This window comes from Phaethon aethereus (assembly GCF_964289735.1).
Source record: "Phaethon aethereus genome assembly, chromosome: 1".
In the NCBI taxonomy this organism is placed as follows: domain Eukaryota; kingdom Metazoa; phylum Chordata; class Aves; order Phaethontiformes; family Phaethontidae; genus Phaethon; species Phaethon aethereus.
This window is the reverse complement of record NC_138575.1, coordinates 84,402,297-84,419,992: the sequence shown is the minus strand read 5'-3', so window position 1 is coordinate 84,419,992 and position 17,696 is coordinate 84,402,297. Positions and strand designations below refer to the sequence as shown.

Genomic DNA, 17,696 nt, shown 5'->3' with positions numbered 1-17,696 from the left:
CTGTGTTGCAGCTCAGCCTTCGGGAAGTGGAAAGGTCCACTTTGTTGTCAGAGCAGCAGTTCAAGTTCTTCAAAATGTGCACCATGAGGCAGCTGGAGCCTTGGGCTGAGCTGCCTGTTCTGTGGCAGAAGGTGCTGAATTCTGCTTTGCAGCCCACGTCGCTGTTTTCAGTCTACTTTTGCCTTCGCACGCAATGAAGGGCACGCTGTCACACCCACAGAAGGGCTGTCATCTGCAGTCATTATCACATTTGCTCTGTGCGTGATGGGAACTGGTAACTGTGCTAACACCAGGACATCGCTAAGCCGCGTTACTCAGGCATGACGGTTAGCAGTGGAGATGTGCAATCAGGAGCACGTGTCAAGATGGGGAAGAATGTGAGCTCACATTCATTTGCCTACCTCAACAGAGCCACTGAGTCTCCAGAATGCCAAAATCTAGATGATGTGCAGAGGAATCCTAGCCAATAACCCCACCATCGTGTACTGCAAGCTAAGCATATTAACCAGGTGTCTGGGAGGAAAGAAGAGGGTGAGGCAAGGCTCTACCTGATGAATCCAAAAGACATGAGGGTGGTAATGGATCCTGGGAGAAGTTAAGCCACAATGGGTGCCCAACCCACATTACAGCTTGTGAAGAAACATTTTGATATTTGGGTGACTTTTTTCCCCAGCAGCAACAAACCAAAAAGACTATGACATCTGAACATGAAAAGATGATGGTGAGGGAATGACTAGGCTGTACCAGGCTCTGCTTCTGAAGCATTTATTCTGCAAAATACACCAGTATTCAGCAGCGCATTGTCACAAGCAAAAGTTGTGTTCAGATTCTGGAGATATTCATATGATAAAAGTGCAGCTGTGACACCCTCTAAGCAAACCCGAAGAACTCCATTTAGCAGAATTTACAAGAAATACCAACAATTTATGTCAAGACACATGGCATGTAGTGAAAGAGGCTCACTTTATAAAATTTAACGTTAGCCTGTTTGCTTGTCTGCAGTATTCTGTTAGATAACATACAAGAAGAAGGTTATGGAGAAGCCAGAGGCAGTCTCTTCTCAAATGGGTGCAGCGAAAGGACAAGAAGCAATGGGTACAAGTTGCACCCCAGAGATTGTGACCAGGCAAAGGGAAAATTTTCTTCCTTTGTGAGAGTGGTGTGACACTGCAACAGGTGCCCAGGGAGGCTACGGCATCTCTGTCCATGGAGTTTTCCAAAACCTGCCTGGACAAAGCCCTGAGTAACCTGATCTAGCTGTGGAATGAACCCTGCTTTCAGCCGGGGTTGGACTAGAGGCCTCCAGAGGTCCTTCCTCCCCAGATGACTCTATGATCCTGCGATATGCAGGATTAACCCTGGAGACCTGACTTGTTGATCTGAGTGGAATTGCCATCCCCAGACACATGGGCAGGAAAGAGGGTGCTCTCCATCATCTTTATGAGCCGTGGGTCATTTTGCTAACAAATACTACCTGGTTCTATGATGGCCTTTTCCTACAACAGCCTGGATTTTTTCTTCTGAAAGTGCTATTGGCACTGAGAGATCAGTGGGTCAGATTTAGTGACCCACATCTGCATATTTATAAATAAACCTAGAATTTAAAATGAAAGCAAAGAAAATAATGAAAGTAGTTACAGAGATAAAATTATTAACACTAAAGAAAATATTTATCAAATGAAAATTCTGTAGCAGTGCAATATCCATTTTAAAGGTAAGAAAAAAACACAGTTTTCCAGCTGGGTAGAAGAGTTCGAGAAAAATGCCTTGCAAAGGCTTCTACTCACCTATTACTTCTAGAAAAAGTAGAGAACAAAGTGAGATCCAAAGTGAGAACCGCTTATGGCTGTTTTGTAAGTTTGCTCTGGAAAATAACTTGTGTGCATTCATCATTGGCTTCAGGCAAGTCAGAATCTGCTAGGTCACAAAGGATGTAATGGCCTGGTCTGCACTGCACGCTTACTTGCTCGTGTCTGAAAATGCGTTTTTCAGTGGAGAGGAGAGGAGAGGAGAGGAGAGGAGAGGAGAGGAGAGTAGAGGAGAGCAGAGGAGAGGAGAGGAGAGGAGAGGAGAGGAGAGGAGAGGAGAGGAGAGGAGAGGAGAGGAGAGGAGAGGAGAGGAGAGGAGAGGAGAGGAGAGGAGAGGAGAGGAGAGGAGAGGAGAGGAGAGGAGAGGAGAGACATTTTCCCTTAAAATAGAAACACTATTTTTTTCCACTAGCTCAAAAAGACCCATGCTTACACCGACTTTACATGATTACATCTTGATGGTTTTGAATCATTTAGGAGGGAGTGATGTGAGAAAAGACTGCTTAGGTGTATATGCAGTGATGGAAAGAGAGACTGAGAGTTCAAGCAACTCATTTGGCCTTCTAGGTCTCCTTTATGGACTGAAGTTTTAAAAGAAACCCAAATAAGGAAAGTGGGTTTTGGTTTGGGGTTGTTTTTTGGGTTTTTTTAGTGTTTTGGTTTTTTTTTTCAAAGCCTAAATATCCTGCTGTAAAGGATGGTAAGTTCAGGGGGAAGCAATGGAAACTGATTCAATCAGAGGACAAAAGTTTTGTTCCACGTTAGGACCAGTCATACCAGTTAGGACTGGTATGTAGGTTACCATGAAACAAACCTTATCAGTATCCACTTAACAGTATCCACATCTGCATACTGATCACTTTGTGGCTAATGACAGAGCAACAATGATTTAGATATATTGCATATAAATTCTACCTGAGTGGCACTTCTGAGTAATCTGTTCCATGACTATCAAAGGTTCATTTTTTTCCCTAAACCTTTTTGTTTCTGCACTTAACACTGTTACCACCATTGAAAGTAGGAAGGGAAAAGAACAGTAATATAAGATCACAAAACCAAACTTGTCTTCATTTTAATCTAGAGTGTTGTAAGTCCCACTGAATGTAACAGAAAAGGCAAATAGGCTATATCACAGAATAGAAACATTATTTTCAATTGACCCATGTAGGTTTGTAGGGCCTATCTGTGCTGAACCTTAAGGGAGTTTTCTAAGTGGGAATAGAGCACAAAACCAGTAACATAGCTCTTAGCAGGAAATGTCAGAACTGCGCACGCACAGGACTTCGTGTCTGTGTGTTCTGAAATGTATTTTTAGGTTTTAGAAGGGCTTTAAGTTTCAATCCAAATCTGTGGGGCTTTTGGGTTTTGTTTGGTTTTTTGGGGTTTTTTTTCCAAAATAGAAGACAAAACCACTGTCATCAAGATATCCTGCAGCAAACACATGGGTGATGAACAAGATGTTGAGCTAAAGGCAACTCAGGCTTTCTGCTGGGGGAGTTGCTGGGTCAAGCAAGCTCAAGCAACATCGTATCCGCAACTCTGGTCTTTATAACCACTGTTGGAGTAAAGTATTGAAACAGTTTTTTAAAAGTCATTGATCATATTACTTTCAATTTTATTTTGAGTTGAATTTAATGTATCTTTAATATAATCTAAATTCAGTTGTTAAACCACTGTAGTACTTGGTGGATGGGACAGGTTAGAATTTGAGTTAAATTTTTATCGTTTTAACTGCGGTTGCAGTTACGTTAGCCCCAAAACATCTTATACTGATATATATATTGTTTATCTTCCTGTCAGATGAAATAGCTATGTAAGTTCATGCACACAAGCATCAACAACACAGATTGTAGTGCTTTAGCTAGTCTCATGAGAACCAGCAAAGCTTTCGTACCTCTGTAAGTCCGTTTTTGGGTATTCCTTAGAAACTTTCCTCTGTTTTGGCGGAAAAAAAAAATTAGTATTAATAAAAAGAATGTTTTTTAATCTTCAATTTCTCTCGTATTCTGAAGGGCAAGAGATCACACAAGAAGAGACAGAATGGTAGCTGAAAATAGGCTTTGAAGCTGTATTGAAAGAAGTAACTTCCTTCCTTTTATCTGTTTCTCAGCCTTCCTCAGAGCCATAGCACAGCATATGTATACTTCTGGAGGCAGGCAAAGCTAATACAGGATGCAACCCACTGTATTAAACCCGCTCTTTCCATAACTCAGAGGGACTTGCTCATCAATGGCAGGTGATATCACATACGCGGATGTGGCAATGCTACCCAGGGAAAGACCACATGCTCCTTCTCAGACATCAGTTCCAGGTAAAACATCTCATCAGCTCTTGGACGTACACTGTTTTCTCTCATGTGCTCTGCCTCTCTCTCTTTCATTGTTAAAATTGTTGCTGGGTAGTACTAGAAGAATGCTGTAAAATGCTGCATGCAGAAGTCATGGGAAGGGTGAAAGCTTGCAAATGGTGGAAGAGATCCTCATGAGATCCAAATCAGCAAAGCTACTTTTAAGTGAGTATTGCTACAGAGTAGTGTCTCAGTTCTGGCCCATTGTTTTAAGTAACAGAATGAGAAACAAAACTTGTTCATTTTTTAATAATGAGCATCACCTTTTTTCTTATATGAACAACATGATCAAAAACCTGTTATAATATGCTCCGCCAAATTACTACCTAGTCCAAAAATCAGATCAACGCATTTTATGATGTCTTCATGGAAAAGGAGTAGTAAATTAACTAGTAAATCAGAAAACTGATTGTGGCAGTCAAAAGTGCAGTCACTGTCACTGAAGGAAATACTGAATGACTCCTAGAACCCTCCTGCTTTTCCTCTTTAATTTTCCAGTAGTGATTTTCCCAGAACCACATTACCAATCAGTGACCACTTCATGTATTTGTAACAAAAGACAAAAGATTAAGTCAATATTCAGGGTAAGGAGGTGATTTAAACCATATTTTTTTAAGAAATAAAATTTACACTACCTGGAAAAGATGTAATTCATTCATTAAAGCATTTTGTCAAAATTCTGGATCACAACAAATATGAATGACAACTCACTATGAGCAAATAGGAACTGTTTGTGGTCATAGTAAGATGATATTTTCATGATTTCAAGTCTGATTAGTAATTAATGTATTTAATTAAGGAAACAACATCGTGTAATGAACATTTTAGAATATGTTGTTCTACTTACAATGTGGATTAATAGTGATGATGGTGCACTGAATGCATGTATTTAAATGATGAAAAAACGGATTTTTTAGTAGTTTTACAAAACCTTTTTCTATAAATATAAAATGAATTCACTTTATTATATATCTAACAGAAAATACTACCTTACATGTTAATGCATCCATGGATGTTGTTTGTACTACTGTAACCTGTACAACACAAAGCACAGAGGGTTCACCTAGAATTTTACCCCCTTTCTAAGGGGATATAATTTATTTGCAAGGGGAGCCAGGCATCAAATCTTGATTTGAAGTCATCCAAAAATGTCCCTTGATCATGCTGTCTAAAGGAAAAGCTTGAATTTGAATAGGCCAGGCTTTAATTTCCAATGAAATTTCTCATTAATGTCTAGATAGTTCTTGTTAAAACTTCGTCCAATAGGTTATAGCACTCAATATTTTCTCACATGAAGTTACTGGCCATGGTAATCAAGTAATTTGTCAGTGTTCTTTTGCCTTTAAATCTTTCACTCTAATTAACTTTCCAAAGTCATCTAATAATTTTTGTGGATCTTTTTCTGTTCATTCTCTAGTGTTTCCATCTCCTTTAAAAAACATGGGCACCAGAGATGCACCCATTGTTACAGGTCTCAGCTATGCTGTCTCAGTTATAGAGAGACAAAAATATCTTAAATAATCTTTCCTTCTGTTTATAATTCCCAGAACCACCTTCCTCCACCCTTATAACTGGTTATACTCAAACACATTTTGTGTGACTGGGCTTGAATTTACAAGGCTGTTAGTATGGCTGTCTTTACTTACCGTTTTGTTAACCTTCCTGTTATTTTTATATTTTATTAGCAATTATTTTTCTACTTACTTTGACACAAACGGAAAAAGCACCAAATATTAAGCAATATTTGACCTCAAGTCAGTATAGAATATCTCCCTGATACAATTATTTCTCTGTCTTCATCATTGACATATACTAACCTGGGTTGTAGTGCTATTAAAATAGAGAAGAAGCCATATTATATTGAGCCATACTATCATGCTCTAAAAATTCAAATGTAAAAATTTAAATGTACAATTTCATTTGCTTGTTTGTTCCTTGAAGTTTCAGCGCTTTCACTGAAATCCACACATACTCATCCAGCTGGTGAGTGTTCTTTTATTAGAAGAAATTCTTCAAAAAGAGGAGAGTCACCTTTGCCATAGGTAGAATGGGAGAAAATGCAATTTTTCTACAGAATTAGTTCTGTAATTTTTAAAAGCTTGGTAGGAAATTTGGGAAAAAACCCTGAAATGTGACAGGCATGTTGAGCAAGGTTCACGAAACAGAATTAAGCTCAGTGTAAGTATAGCAATGATTAGTGTAAAGGTTCCCCGCTGCATAGCTGACCCTCACTGAGATGCCCTACAATTCTTTTCGGCTAGTGGAGGCGAGTCTGGGACCCCAGCACGGTGAGCTAGGAACTGCGTGAAGTAGCTAATAGGATAGAGCAACGACGCAAGGTGATGCTCAGTCAACCGTCTCTGGGAGTTGGATCCTCCCCTGCAAGCTAGAAGGAGCACTCTCCTACATGGACTGGGCTCAAGGCTGCTTCGGACAGGAGAGCTTCTGGGTGACAAACCACACTTCACGGCATGTCCCACTCGCTATCGCACCCTGCATGAACAGGTTTCAATGCTTCCTCCACTTTGGAGCAGGAATTCAAAGCTGATTCTCAAAGCAAGGTTCTCAGCTCCAAGGTGATGGGAGTCTCTGTGGCAAGCATCGCAAGCTCTCCTTCGGCACTATCCTGACCCTGTGACACATGGAAATGTCCACTGGAGGATGCCTACACCCCTCCCTTTGCCAGATTTTATGCTGGTCTTGCTCTTGGCCAGGTTTGTCTGACTACTTTGCAGAATACGAAGCAGATGATAGGCACAAGGGAAAGGACTGCATGGTCAAAGCTCACACCACAGGGGAGGGAGAGCTGGGTTTAATCACCACCGCGAATTCGGCAGATGAACGCTTGCAGTGGCAGCTTCCCAGACTTTGGGCAAGACTTCAAATCACTAGGCAGTGGGAAAGTGGGACATGCCCACCTTCTCCTGGCTGCATTTTTGGCAAGTTTCAGACCATTAGATGCAATTTAGTGGAGTAGACGACACTAAAGAAAACATGGGTGGGGGGCATAGCTAATTTGCCCTGCTGAAGTATGGCTGCTGTCAAGATTTGGTGCACATGAAAGATACACATGTGGGGAGCTGAACTTCTGCCAAGGTTCTGTAGTAGTTGAGTAGGTGTTTAAATATGTAAAATTTGCATTTGAGAGTGAAAGTCCCTTTACAGATCCAATGCCCACCTCCTTTTTTTTTTTTTTTTAGCTTTTCTTTATCCATGTGATTTGGTTTGGTCAAGTTATGAAGAGTTCTCCCAAATACTGTTCTTATGTCAAAGTCTATTCAATGTATTTTATAAGGATACAGAAAAAGACATAAAACCCACTGTTGGCAGAGCTGCAAAGAATGCATAAGTTTGCAGTCTAATGCTAAGGAGTCATTGAAAACTATTGGGGTAAACTCGATAGACTGCACAAACTGTGTTAAATCATGTTTAACACAACGTAGCAATAAAAAATCACTGTAGCTCTAAGTTTGGGAGGCTGCACCCAGAGAAATGGACTTCTTGTGATCCTGTTCCAAATGGGGAGTCAACACCAGGTTGTTACACACTCAGCTGGACTTCAGCTGTCAGTCAGGGGCTCTGCGTTATAAGGACGAGGTGATTCCTGGATGTTCTAGCAGGGCATGTTGAGGAGCAGTTAGGTGGTACTCTCTGTGCACATGCTTTGGTGGGCGAGCAGGTGCTATTATGGTGCGTGTGCTTCAAAACAGATGTGTGAAAGTAGAAAGGTTGTTGCAAAAATATAAGCAAGGATAAATACAGCCTGGAAATCCATTTTCTAATGAAAGACTCAGGCAGTTTTCGCTTCCTACTTTACTCAAGAATAGTTTGAGAGTCACCCGATTACGGTTCATAAATGACTACACGAAAGACCTTTCCCCTAGCAAAAAAACCAAACCAAGAGGAGTTCAACTCCATCATCGAACTAGCCTAGTTGTAGGCTGCTATTAGTTTGCCCCTTAGCTTCTTGTTCCCCTCCTTAGCCTCCTTGGACCCTCCGGGTCTCGGCCATCTTATTATCCGCCCTCTGCTGGACCCTCTCCAACTTCCCCCAATCCCCCCTGGACCGGGTGGTCCACATCTGGACAGAGTCTTCCCAGTTGTGTCCCAGCTGGCTCTTTGGAGTGAATGACCTGCCAGCAGCGCTCCCCGTCTGCACGTTCACTAGCTTAGAAGCTTCCAGTAAATGGAGATGTCTTTCTGCACTTGGCAATCTGCATATAGAAATGAGGTGAAATTTCAGTTTTAGTAAGTGACAGAGATCTCCACCTAGTACAGGGCTCCTTGTTGCTAAACTAGGTACGGGTGTGTAAGTATCGGGCAAAGTAAGGTTATGTGGTGTTTTAAAACCACTTGCTGATTTCAGAGGATTTCACATCCAAATCATCATGTGCCAATACAGACTGTAATAGAAGTAATCCTTCTTTTTTAAATATTCAGTTTGCATGGATAATAGTAGGGGTTTTTAATGCAGTCTGAGAGGTATTCTTTAAAAGAAAGGATCTTTATTTGAGAGGGAAAATATTTGGTAATAGTAGTAGATTTTCTGAATTACATGTTTTAGGAGAACAGTCTCCATTTATAAGGCTAGTGCGTTTAAAAGTTTAAGAGTCCCAACTGTTCTTCTCAGAAAAATATTTACATTCTAAGAAGAAATTTTTTATGAGCATCTCTTTTTGAGAACAGTTTACTTATCTGTACAGTTAAATATAATTTACAAATTTTCTGTAGTTCATTGAACTAATAAATGTACTAAAGCAACAGAAAAGTGTATTAGGTCATGTTCTCTAAAGCGCAGAACATCTTACTGTATGAATAAACCTTTTTTGCCCATCAGGTCCTCAGAACTTTTCTTACTGTAAAACCTCTCCACACTTCAGCGATTCTCATATCAAATGCTACCTCATTTTAGCCTAACAAGACTCTCTTCTTCTGCCAAGTTCTCCCCTGATCAGTGAGACTTTATACAACACAAATTGCTTGCTTCTATTTAAAAGCCCCAGTGATCACAATTTAAGGCTGTAGCACAGAAGCTTATTCTTGATTCAGATGGATAAAATCTCACCATTTATGGAAAGAAGATCAGTCTACCAAAGGTCCAAATATCTTCCATAAAACTAGCCAGTATCTCTACAAAATACCCAGCTAATAAAAAATTTAAAACTTGTTCAATAAAGGATGCATGTGCATCTAACTCACAGCATGCTATTTTAATGGCTTTTTTGTTCTGTTTGGCAATGTGCATCTGGAAGCGGATGTCTTCCACCATCAGGTCCATTCCTCTGCTATTACAGACATCACCTTATGTCCTGGCATAAACATTCACAAGTCAGGAATGCCCCAAAGAATCGCCTTGCTTGCAGAAGCATTTCCCTGAGTGGCAGTCTTCCCTTCGGGGTTTCCCTGCTCCACAAAGAAACCACAGCTCTGGTGCCCCTTAAGTCCCTATGATACCTCCTGAGATGGCTTAGTAACAAATGGGATGTTTGCTATGGATAGTACCCAGGGCTTACCCATCCTTCACTCTGTCTGTCTGCCTCCTGGTCCAGCCACACAGGACCCAAGTAGTTCAAGCAAAGATTATGGGGGAGGCTTTTAGTTACTTCCTCACAGCAGCAGGAAATGATAAGTCATCATCTTGCATGTTGTTTCTTAAAAAAAAAAAAAAAAAAAAAAGCTGAACTAGCAGCACTGGAAACACATGCCCCTTTTTAAACAGATTCGATCTTCTGTGTAATTCTTTATTGTTTCTCCACTAATGGCTTGCACAACCACAAATGTCAGCATTTCCCTACTCCTTACAGGAAACACGATCACATACGCCGAGCTGCGCATGAAGCCGAAACCCAAAAGGAGCAGCAGATCAGAGACTTCCGCTTCTGGTAGCGTGCTATTTTGTTTGGTTGTTGGTTACTAATTATAGATTTAGTCTTTCCTATTACCCAACAGTAAAACCTGTTATCAAGAGCCTTTGTGTACAATCTCTTCAATAAAGAACGGATTTATAATTCATAGCTTTTTGTCACTGGGTTCTCAGATTATATATTTTCCTTGTAAAAATAATACTGAAAGAGATTTTAAAAATAATTTTTAAAAATGCCTTTGTGCCCTACATTGAAAATTTAGCAAAGGAAAGTAAAATTCCACATTTTTTTTTAGGAACCCTCCTGTAAGTGTCTCTGCAGGAACAGTGACAGGGACACATTTGGCTTTGGAAGTAGCATAATACCCAGCTCTCTATCTGCAGTTAGTGCACTGATGATTGCCTCCTCCACTGTACTGAAGGGCATGTTCCAGACAAGGTCAGGCCCACATAGCCCTGTCAGCTGAAAGGGAACATTACAAAATACATCTCAGGCAGCCGGAGAACGGGGCAAATGCTCGTCTCACGCAGGCAAGGTCAGGAAAACAGCAGTTATGAAAGTGCGACTCTGTGGCTTGTGGAAATGGCACCTTGACCCCAGATTTCCTTGGGTCCTGCCTCTTCAGAGTGTTTCACTCTCATGAGCTGATGAATGCCAAGCAACTGGAGAGATGCTTGGTCAGATGTACTTCACTGTGCTGTGGTGTCAGCATGGGATTTTTTGCCTTTTCTGTGCATTCAGGTGAGTTAGCTTTCAGCCATGTGACAGGCACTTTAAGATAGCAGAGTGTGACCAGAGAGGAAGAACCTATCACAGACCATCCCTGATACTTTCCATGACTCGCTCTGCAGGGTCTTGCAGGGTGTGAGTGGGTAGGTGGGAGGAGGCAACACTTGAAAAAATTAACTCAAAGGAGAAAGAGACAATTCTTAATGGAATGATTGATTGAAAATCACTTGCTCTATCTGACAAAATGATCTTTTGATTTCACTTTCATGTGTGCAAAATGGATGCAAATTTCTAATAAGTAAAATGTCCCCTCATACTTCAAAGAGCAGACTGAATTTAGGCAGACGACTTCTCTGTTGTTTCCATGTAAGAAACTGGCATACATAAAGGCAGTATTAATTTTAACAGTGCAAAGACCTTAAGCCACTCTTCCTCCTGCCTCCCTCCAGGCTGCCGACATGGGCGCTCAGCCTGGTTCTATGTGGCGCTGGTCCTGGGAGTCCTTGTGCTCGTGCTGCTAGGTGTCATGGCTGAACTAGCCAAGCAATGTGAGTAGATCCTACCATCCACTTCATCGCTTCTTTGCAGACAATCATTAAACCTCACAAGCAGGGTGATGCCAAAAGAAAAATTCCTGTAGTATCGCATTAAAGGTGTCAAGTTCTACACAAATACAGGAAAATCAAAGAGTCATAGAATCATTAAGGCTGGAAAAGACCTGGAAAATCATCAAGTCCAACTGTCAACCCAACACCACAATGCCCACTAAACCATGTCCTGAAGTGCCACATCTACATGTCTTTTGAACACTTCCAGTCATGGTGACTCCACCACTTCCCTGGGCAGTTTGTTCCAATGCTTGACCACCCTTTCAGTAAAGAAATTTTTCCTAATACCTAGTCTAAACCTCCCCTGGTGCAACTTGAGGCCATTTCCTCTCGTCCTATTGCTAGTTACTTGGGACAAGAGACCAACACCCCCCTCACCACAACCCCCTTTCAGGTAGTTGTAGGGAGCCATAAGGTCTCCCCTCAGCCTCCTCTTCTCCAGACTGAACAACCCCAGCTCCCTCAGCCACTCCGCATAAGACTTGTGCTCCAGACCCCTCACCAGCTTCTTTGCCCTTCTCTGGACATGCTCCAGCACCTCAATGTTCTTCTTGTAGTGAGGGGCACAAAACTGAACACAGGATTCAAGGTGCGGCCTCAGCAGTGCCGAGTACAGGGGCACAATCACTTCCCTACTCCTGCTGGCCACACTATTTCTAATACAGGCCAGGATGCTGTTGGCCTTCTTGTCCACCTGGGCACAATTGCTGGCTCATGTTCAGCCGGCTGCCAACCGGCACCCCTGCATTCTTTTCTGCTGAGCAGCTCTCCAGCCACTCCTCCCCAAGCCTGTAGCGTTGCATGGGGTTGTTGGACCCCCAAGTGCAGGACCTGGCACTTGGCCTTGTTAAACCTCATACAATTGTCCTTGGCCCATCGATCCAGCCTGTCCAGATCCCTCTGCAGAGCCTTCCTGCCCTCGAGCAGGTCCACACTCCTGCCCAACTTGGTGCCATCCACAACCTTACTGAGGGAACACTCAATCCCCCATTCCAGATCATCGATGAAGATATTAAACATGACCAGTCCCAGAACTGAGCCCTGGGGAACACCACTTGTGACCGGCTGCCAACTGGATTTAACTCTGTTCACCATGACTCTCTGGGCTCAGCCGTCCAGCCAGTTCTTTAGCCAGCGAAGAGTACGCCTGTCTAAGCCACTAACCGCCAGTTGTAGACAACATCCACAGCCTTTCCCTCATCCACGAGGCGGGTCACCTGGTCATCGAAGGAGATCAGGTTGGTCAAGCAGGACCTGCCTTTCATGAACCTGTGCTGGCTGGTTGTCCTGCACATGCCCTGTGAGCACCCTCAAGATGAACCTCTCCATAATCTTCCTTGGTACTGAGGTCAGGCTGACAGGCCTGTAGTTCCCAGGATCCTCCTTCTGGTCTTTCTTGTAGATGGGTGTCACATTGGCAAGCCTCCAGTCGTCTGGGACCTCCCCTGTTAACCAGGACTGCTGATAAATGATGGAGAGTGGCTTGGCAAGCTCCTCTGCCAGCTCCCTCAGTACTCTTGGGTGGATCCCATCAGGCCCCATAGACTTGTGCCTGTCCAGGTGATGTAGCAGGTCGATAACTGCTTCCTCCTGGATTATGGGGAGGTTATTCTGCTCTCTGTCCCTGAAATAAAAAAATGAATTTAGAGTTCCAAATTGACCATTCGCTACCTGTCATTTAGCATATATAACACAGATGAAGGGGGGTTGCTGCAGTCTACCTTGTCATCAGTGATGCTGAAAGGCTGTAAAAGCAGTTCTCAAATCATTATGACAATCAAAACATTTGGCCTTCCTGACTTACAAGTGAAAAGTTGCATCCATGATGCTACTTGGAGACCATCTCACTTAATACTTTGTAGGTTTGAACAAATAAAATAAAAATCAAACTTCAGATCTGATTTAATTTAATCAGACTTCCCTGGTACTAGTAATATTATAATCCACGGTGTGCTGCAGCTATACAAGAACTGTTCCAGGGAGATATTAATTTCCTAAGAGAAAACAGTCTCGAAAAACTTCAGAAAAAACACATGCCTCCCAATCCTCCCTAAAATCTCACCAAAATATTGTGTTTTCTTTATATATCCAACTATCAAAAATTACACTTATTTTCTTTTCCTGTACTGTCCATATTATTCAGCAGCTACACTCTTTGCCAGACTGAATATGCTCATAACTGAGTGTGCATATCCCCTCAATGTAGACACACACACATAGGTACCTTCACATTCACGGTATAACAGTGGATAGAAAGGCTACGTTTCCTTGACCTTGTTGTTAATTGTAACCTCTTTTTTGTTTTGTTTTGTTCAAGTTTTGAAGAGAGCAGGAAAAGCAGAAAATTTGTCCCAGCACGGTCTAAATAGCACTGGTGATCACACTTCTTCAGAGAAAACTGTCTCAGCAGTGTTCCTGAAATGGCTCATGGAGGAACTGTGTGAAGATGGACAAGGTGAGGAGTTAGTCCTTTCACAGCACAGAGGACGTGTTGTGTGCACACTTCCGTTGTCTCTGTTCCCATTTCTATGACACCCTGCAGTTTATGGGAAATCACTGGTACTACCCAAGGAGCATGGTGTTCCTGCAGAGAAGTGGTGCCAGGACCTAAACTAACATTTTAGTGACAATAGTTTTGGTCCTCTTTCAGCATAGTTTCTGGTAATTTCTTTGTATTTCTTTCTGCCAGGAGCTGCTGTCAGAAATGCCATGTATTGTAGATCCTCCCCTTGTCCTGGAGAACACTTTCCAGTCAATAATTGTTCACAAAGAGTGGGAGGGAATTTAGCTTTCCTATGCTTTTTCAAGGATCAGGCAGGGGAAGATCTTCCTCGTCTTTTTATTGTGGATCTCCTATTTGTTGGTAAATATTAATGCTTTTCTACAGATTGGTTATAACGTTGGTACTTTCAAACTTTAGAGGAAGCCAAGACAGAATATGTGTGGGACATTCCACCCAGATGCTCTAAGTGAAATGGGAAGTAGACCTGGGAACAACAGTGTTCCCTTATTTAACATAGTTCCTTCTCCAGCTCCATGGACATAGTTTGAATGTCATTTTAAGTAGCTGTGCTTTCCGGTCACATCATGTGTCAAATCCACACACGCCACATCATGTCACGTCACATGGTGTCTCCTCACAAGGGCTCCATGTGGGAGGAGGAGAGGTATCTTTGCAACCCTCTAGGTCCTCCTAGGTGATCTCTATTGGGCAGGTGCACAGGGAGGTGGAGAGCCCAGTGATGTGCGGTGGGAGTGCAGAAGTGCGTAGCACCACGGCAAGGGAGTGGGAAGCTGAGGGCTGGCACTGGAGCCTTCAAAACTCTCTCCACACCCAGCAAACATATGCTTGGGAGTGGGGACTAGCCAATTTTGGACCAGGCAGACAGGCACATGAACATAAAATGCTACAAGGCAATTGGAACAAGTCACAGTACAAGCTAACAGTTCCACCTCTCCACTCGTAGGAACAACATGTGAGCTGTGTCCTCCAGGCTGGCAGCTACACAGGGGAAGATGTTACTACTTCTCCGAGGAGGCTGTAAGCTGGGATGACAGCCAGAGGAACTGTCTGGCCAGGAAATCCCAGCTTCTTGTCATTGAAGATGAAATTGAGATGGTGAGTCTTGCAGCAGTCCTGAAATTGTGCGACAGGCATCTGCCTTAGTCAGACATTTTGCCAGGTGAACATAGCCCAGATGTCAGGTGCACATGCAGGCAAGCAAGAGCCCCATCAAGGGCACAGCATCTGACTCTCTGTGGACAGGAGCTTGTTTTGGAGAGGATCAACAGAGTAGAGCTGAAGAGGAGAAGAACAAGAGGTGCAAGTGTGGAAGCCAGAGTAGTTTTGACTGGAAGGAGGAGAACTTCCTACCCATTACTATTGCTTGGCTCTGGGAAGAGAGCTCTGATTAAACCACTACATGGAAATTCAAACAGCCAAACCTCCTTCTCATTTTCCTTTGGGAAAATGAATAGCAAGGTATCACCAAGTACCTCTTCTGAGAAACTTGCTGTTCCCTGAGGAACAGTCTTTTACCTTAAAGACTAGGCTTTGCAACCTGTCTTATTAGGATAAGGAGCATTATTGAGGGGTTTTGTGACAGCTGACAGGAAACCAGTCATCCTGAGCACCAGTCTGAATTGAAACTCTGTGGCTGGTTACATGCATATTTGCCATTGTAATGGGCTGCTTTGCCACGGCTGGATCCCTGCCCTTGCTCCCCACGTGAGGGACGACCTGAAAAGCTGTACATGAGATGGGACAGTGACCTGAGCACAGCAGAAAAGCTCTGCTGTTGGGTAACATGCTTCTACTTGTTCCACAGGAATTCATAGACAATAAAGAGAAAGATACCAAATATATCTGGATTGGACTGAAGATTCAAGACATGAAGAAACAATGGAGTTCAGTTGAAGATCCTGGAGTAAAAGAAAACAGGTGAGGATTTGGGGGGGGAGGGTGTCTTTGGCAAAAGCTAAGGTGTATTTACCCCACATGTAAATACAACTCTGAGTCCAAGCTAATTTCCCAAAGCACAGATGTAGTCCTGCAGCCTCAGGCACCTATTCAGGGTCTATTTCATGGCCAGTTCCAGGATAAGTGGTTCCTGCTGGACACCTTTGGAAACAGATTTGTTTTCTGCCTTCAAGACCAACCACAGTCACAGTCCATGTATGTATTGATGCAGAGGGACATTAATGCACACTTCTCCCACTGAAATCACTGTCAACAAACTTCCTCAGTGTACAGACCATGTATACCACCTCCGTTGAAAGTGACGCCTGTCACAGCGTGGGTGCTGGGACCTGTGCAGCTGAAGGGTCTTTCCTCTCCCTCTCACCATTACGGTTCAGCACCGTGGCTGCATGTGGAGGTTTTCTCATGCTTCTTACACTAATGTTCATGAGCACCAACCCCTCAGCAGCCAGCAGTCTCTGCTGTGGGTGCCCATCCCACCTATGCATGGCTGTTGAGGAACTATGCTTCACTGGGTTACCGAATGGGCGTCACCCAAACCCCTCACTCATGATGCTGTCAGTATTTTTATCCAGTTCTGAATTTAAAGCTGACAACTCGCTGCATTCCTTTTGTTCTCTCACCAGGATAGCTATAAATAGAATAGAGACTGACAAGAACTGTGCTGTTTACAGAAGAAAAAACATGATCCAAGCAGATAACTGCCAGACTTTAAAGAAGTGGATCTGTAAGAAGAACGCGACTTTGTTGGTGCTCTGAGCCAAATTGTCAGACAACAGGCAGAGCTTTTTGTCAGAAGACCCATTTTACTGATAAAAAACATGTGACGTAAATAATTTTATGAGGCTTGCACAGAAAATTGCATTTTGCTGTTCTGTGCTCCCTAAGACTTTGGCTGCTGCAAATAGAGAACTCGGAAGTTGCCAGGTGTTGGTGTGAAAGTCACGCAACAGGACTGCAGGTCAGCACACGTGGATTTGGCAGTGCTGAGCCTTTCCATGGACAGATGCGGGCAGCAGCTGCTTCTAGGAAAAGGCAGGGGAGAAGAGGTACTCATGTGAGGCTGAGCACTGAGCACGCGAACGGCGTCGTGTGCAGGAAAGATGCCATCCGTGAGGGGGCTGAAGAGCGTGTTGGAGCCCACTGCTGTTGTACATATCCCTGAGGCAGCCGCTGCTGAGATGAAGGAACTTAAGAAGTTTGGGTTTCAATATTTTAGTATTTTCTGAAGTTTGTGGGTTTTTTCCTTGCAGTCTAATTGCAGCTTACAGAAGCCACTTGAGGGCTGGCAAAAATGCATTTATTAGACAGTGTCTTATACTTATTCAGAGCTGACCTGCATGGCTGCTGGGTATACGCATACCAGACCAAGCATGAAGTGACTCTTAACACTTGTGCTGAACAAGTTGATGGCTCCCATCTTCTTCTGATGCTGAGCCTTGGGATCTGAAAGAAAGCTCTTAGCCAGGGAATGGGCTTGGACCGTTAAGGCAACATTGCAGTGCAAGGAAATGAAGATGATAGTCTGCCTTTCCACCTATATTTTGTCCCTTTATGTTGCAAATTCTTCAACATGGAACCATAGGTACTGCCTGGACAGTATGATGATGAGGTACTGAAGCTAAAGGCTAGTGAAATTAATGCCTGTGGGTGCACGCAGTAAATACATTACTTGGGCATTCAAGTATGGATACATGCTGTTTCTGGATCTAGAATACAAAAATGCTAAGAGCAGTCTGACTTAGTGCCTTTATTAGATTCATATATTTGAAAAATAACCAACAGATGTCACAAATTAATTTTTAACAAATCAGACCTCCTCTTGTCTATTGCCAGGGCTGGGAGTGCTCTAATAGGCCT

The 17,696-nt window shown here is 43.0% G+C and overlaps 1 protein-coding gene across 1 annotated transcript; it reads left to right on the top strand.

Moving 5' to 3' along the window:
* Positions 1-4,037: 4,037 nt before the first annotated feature.
* On the top strand, positions 4,038-16,595 carry LOC309402872 (killer cell lectin-like receptor subfamily F member 1; the record flags this gene model as incomplete). Its single annotated transcript, XM_081996826.1, has 7 exons — positions 4,038-4,119; positions 9,960-10,037; positions 11,198-11,296; positions 13,674-13,811; positions 14,824-14,975; positions 15,685-15,797; positions 16,463-16,595. 7 exons carry the CDS (start codon positions 4,038-4,040, stop codon positions 16,593-16,595), a joined length of 795 nt encoding a protein of 264 aa, XP_081852952.1.
* Between the last annotated feature and the right edge of the window lie 1,101 nt (positions 16,596-17,696).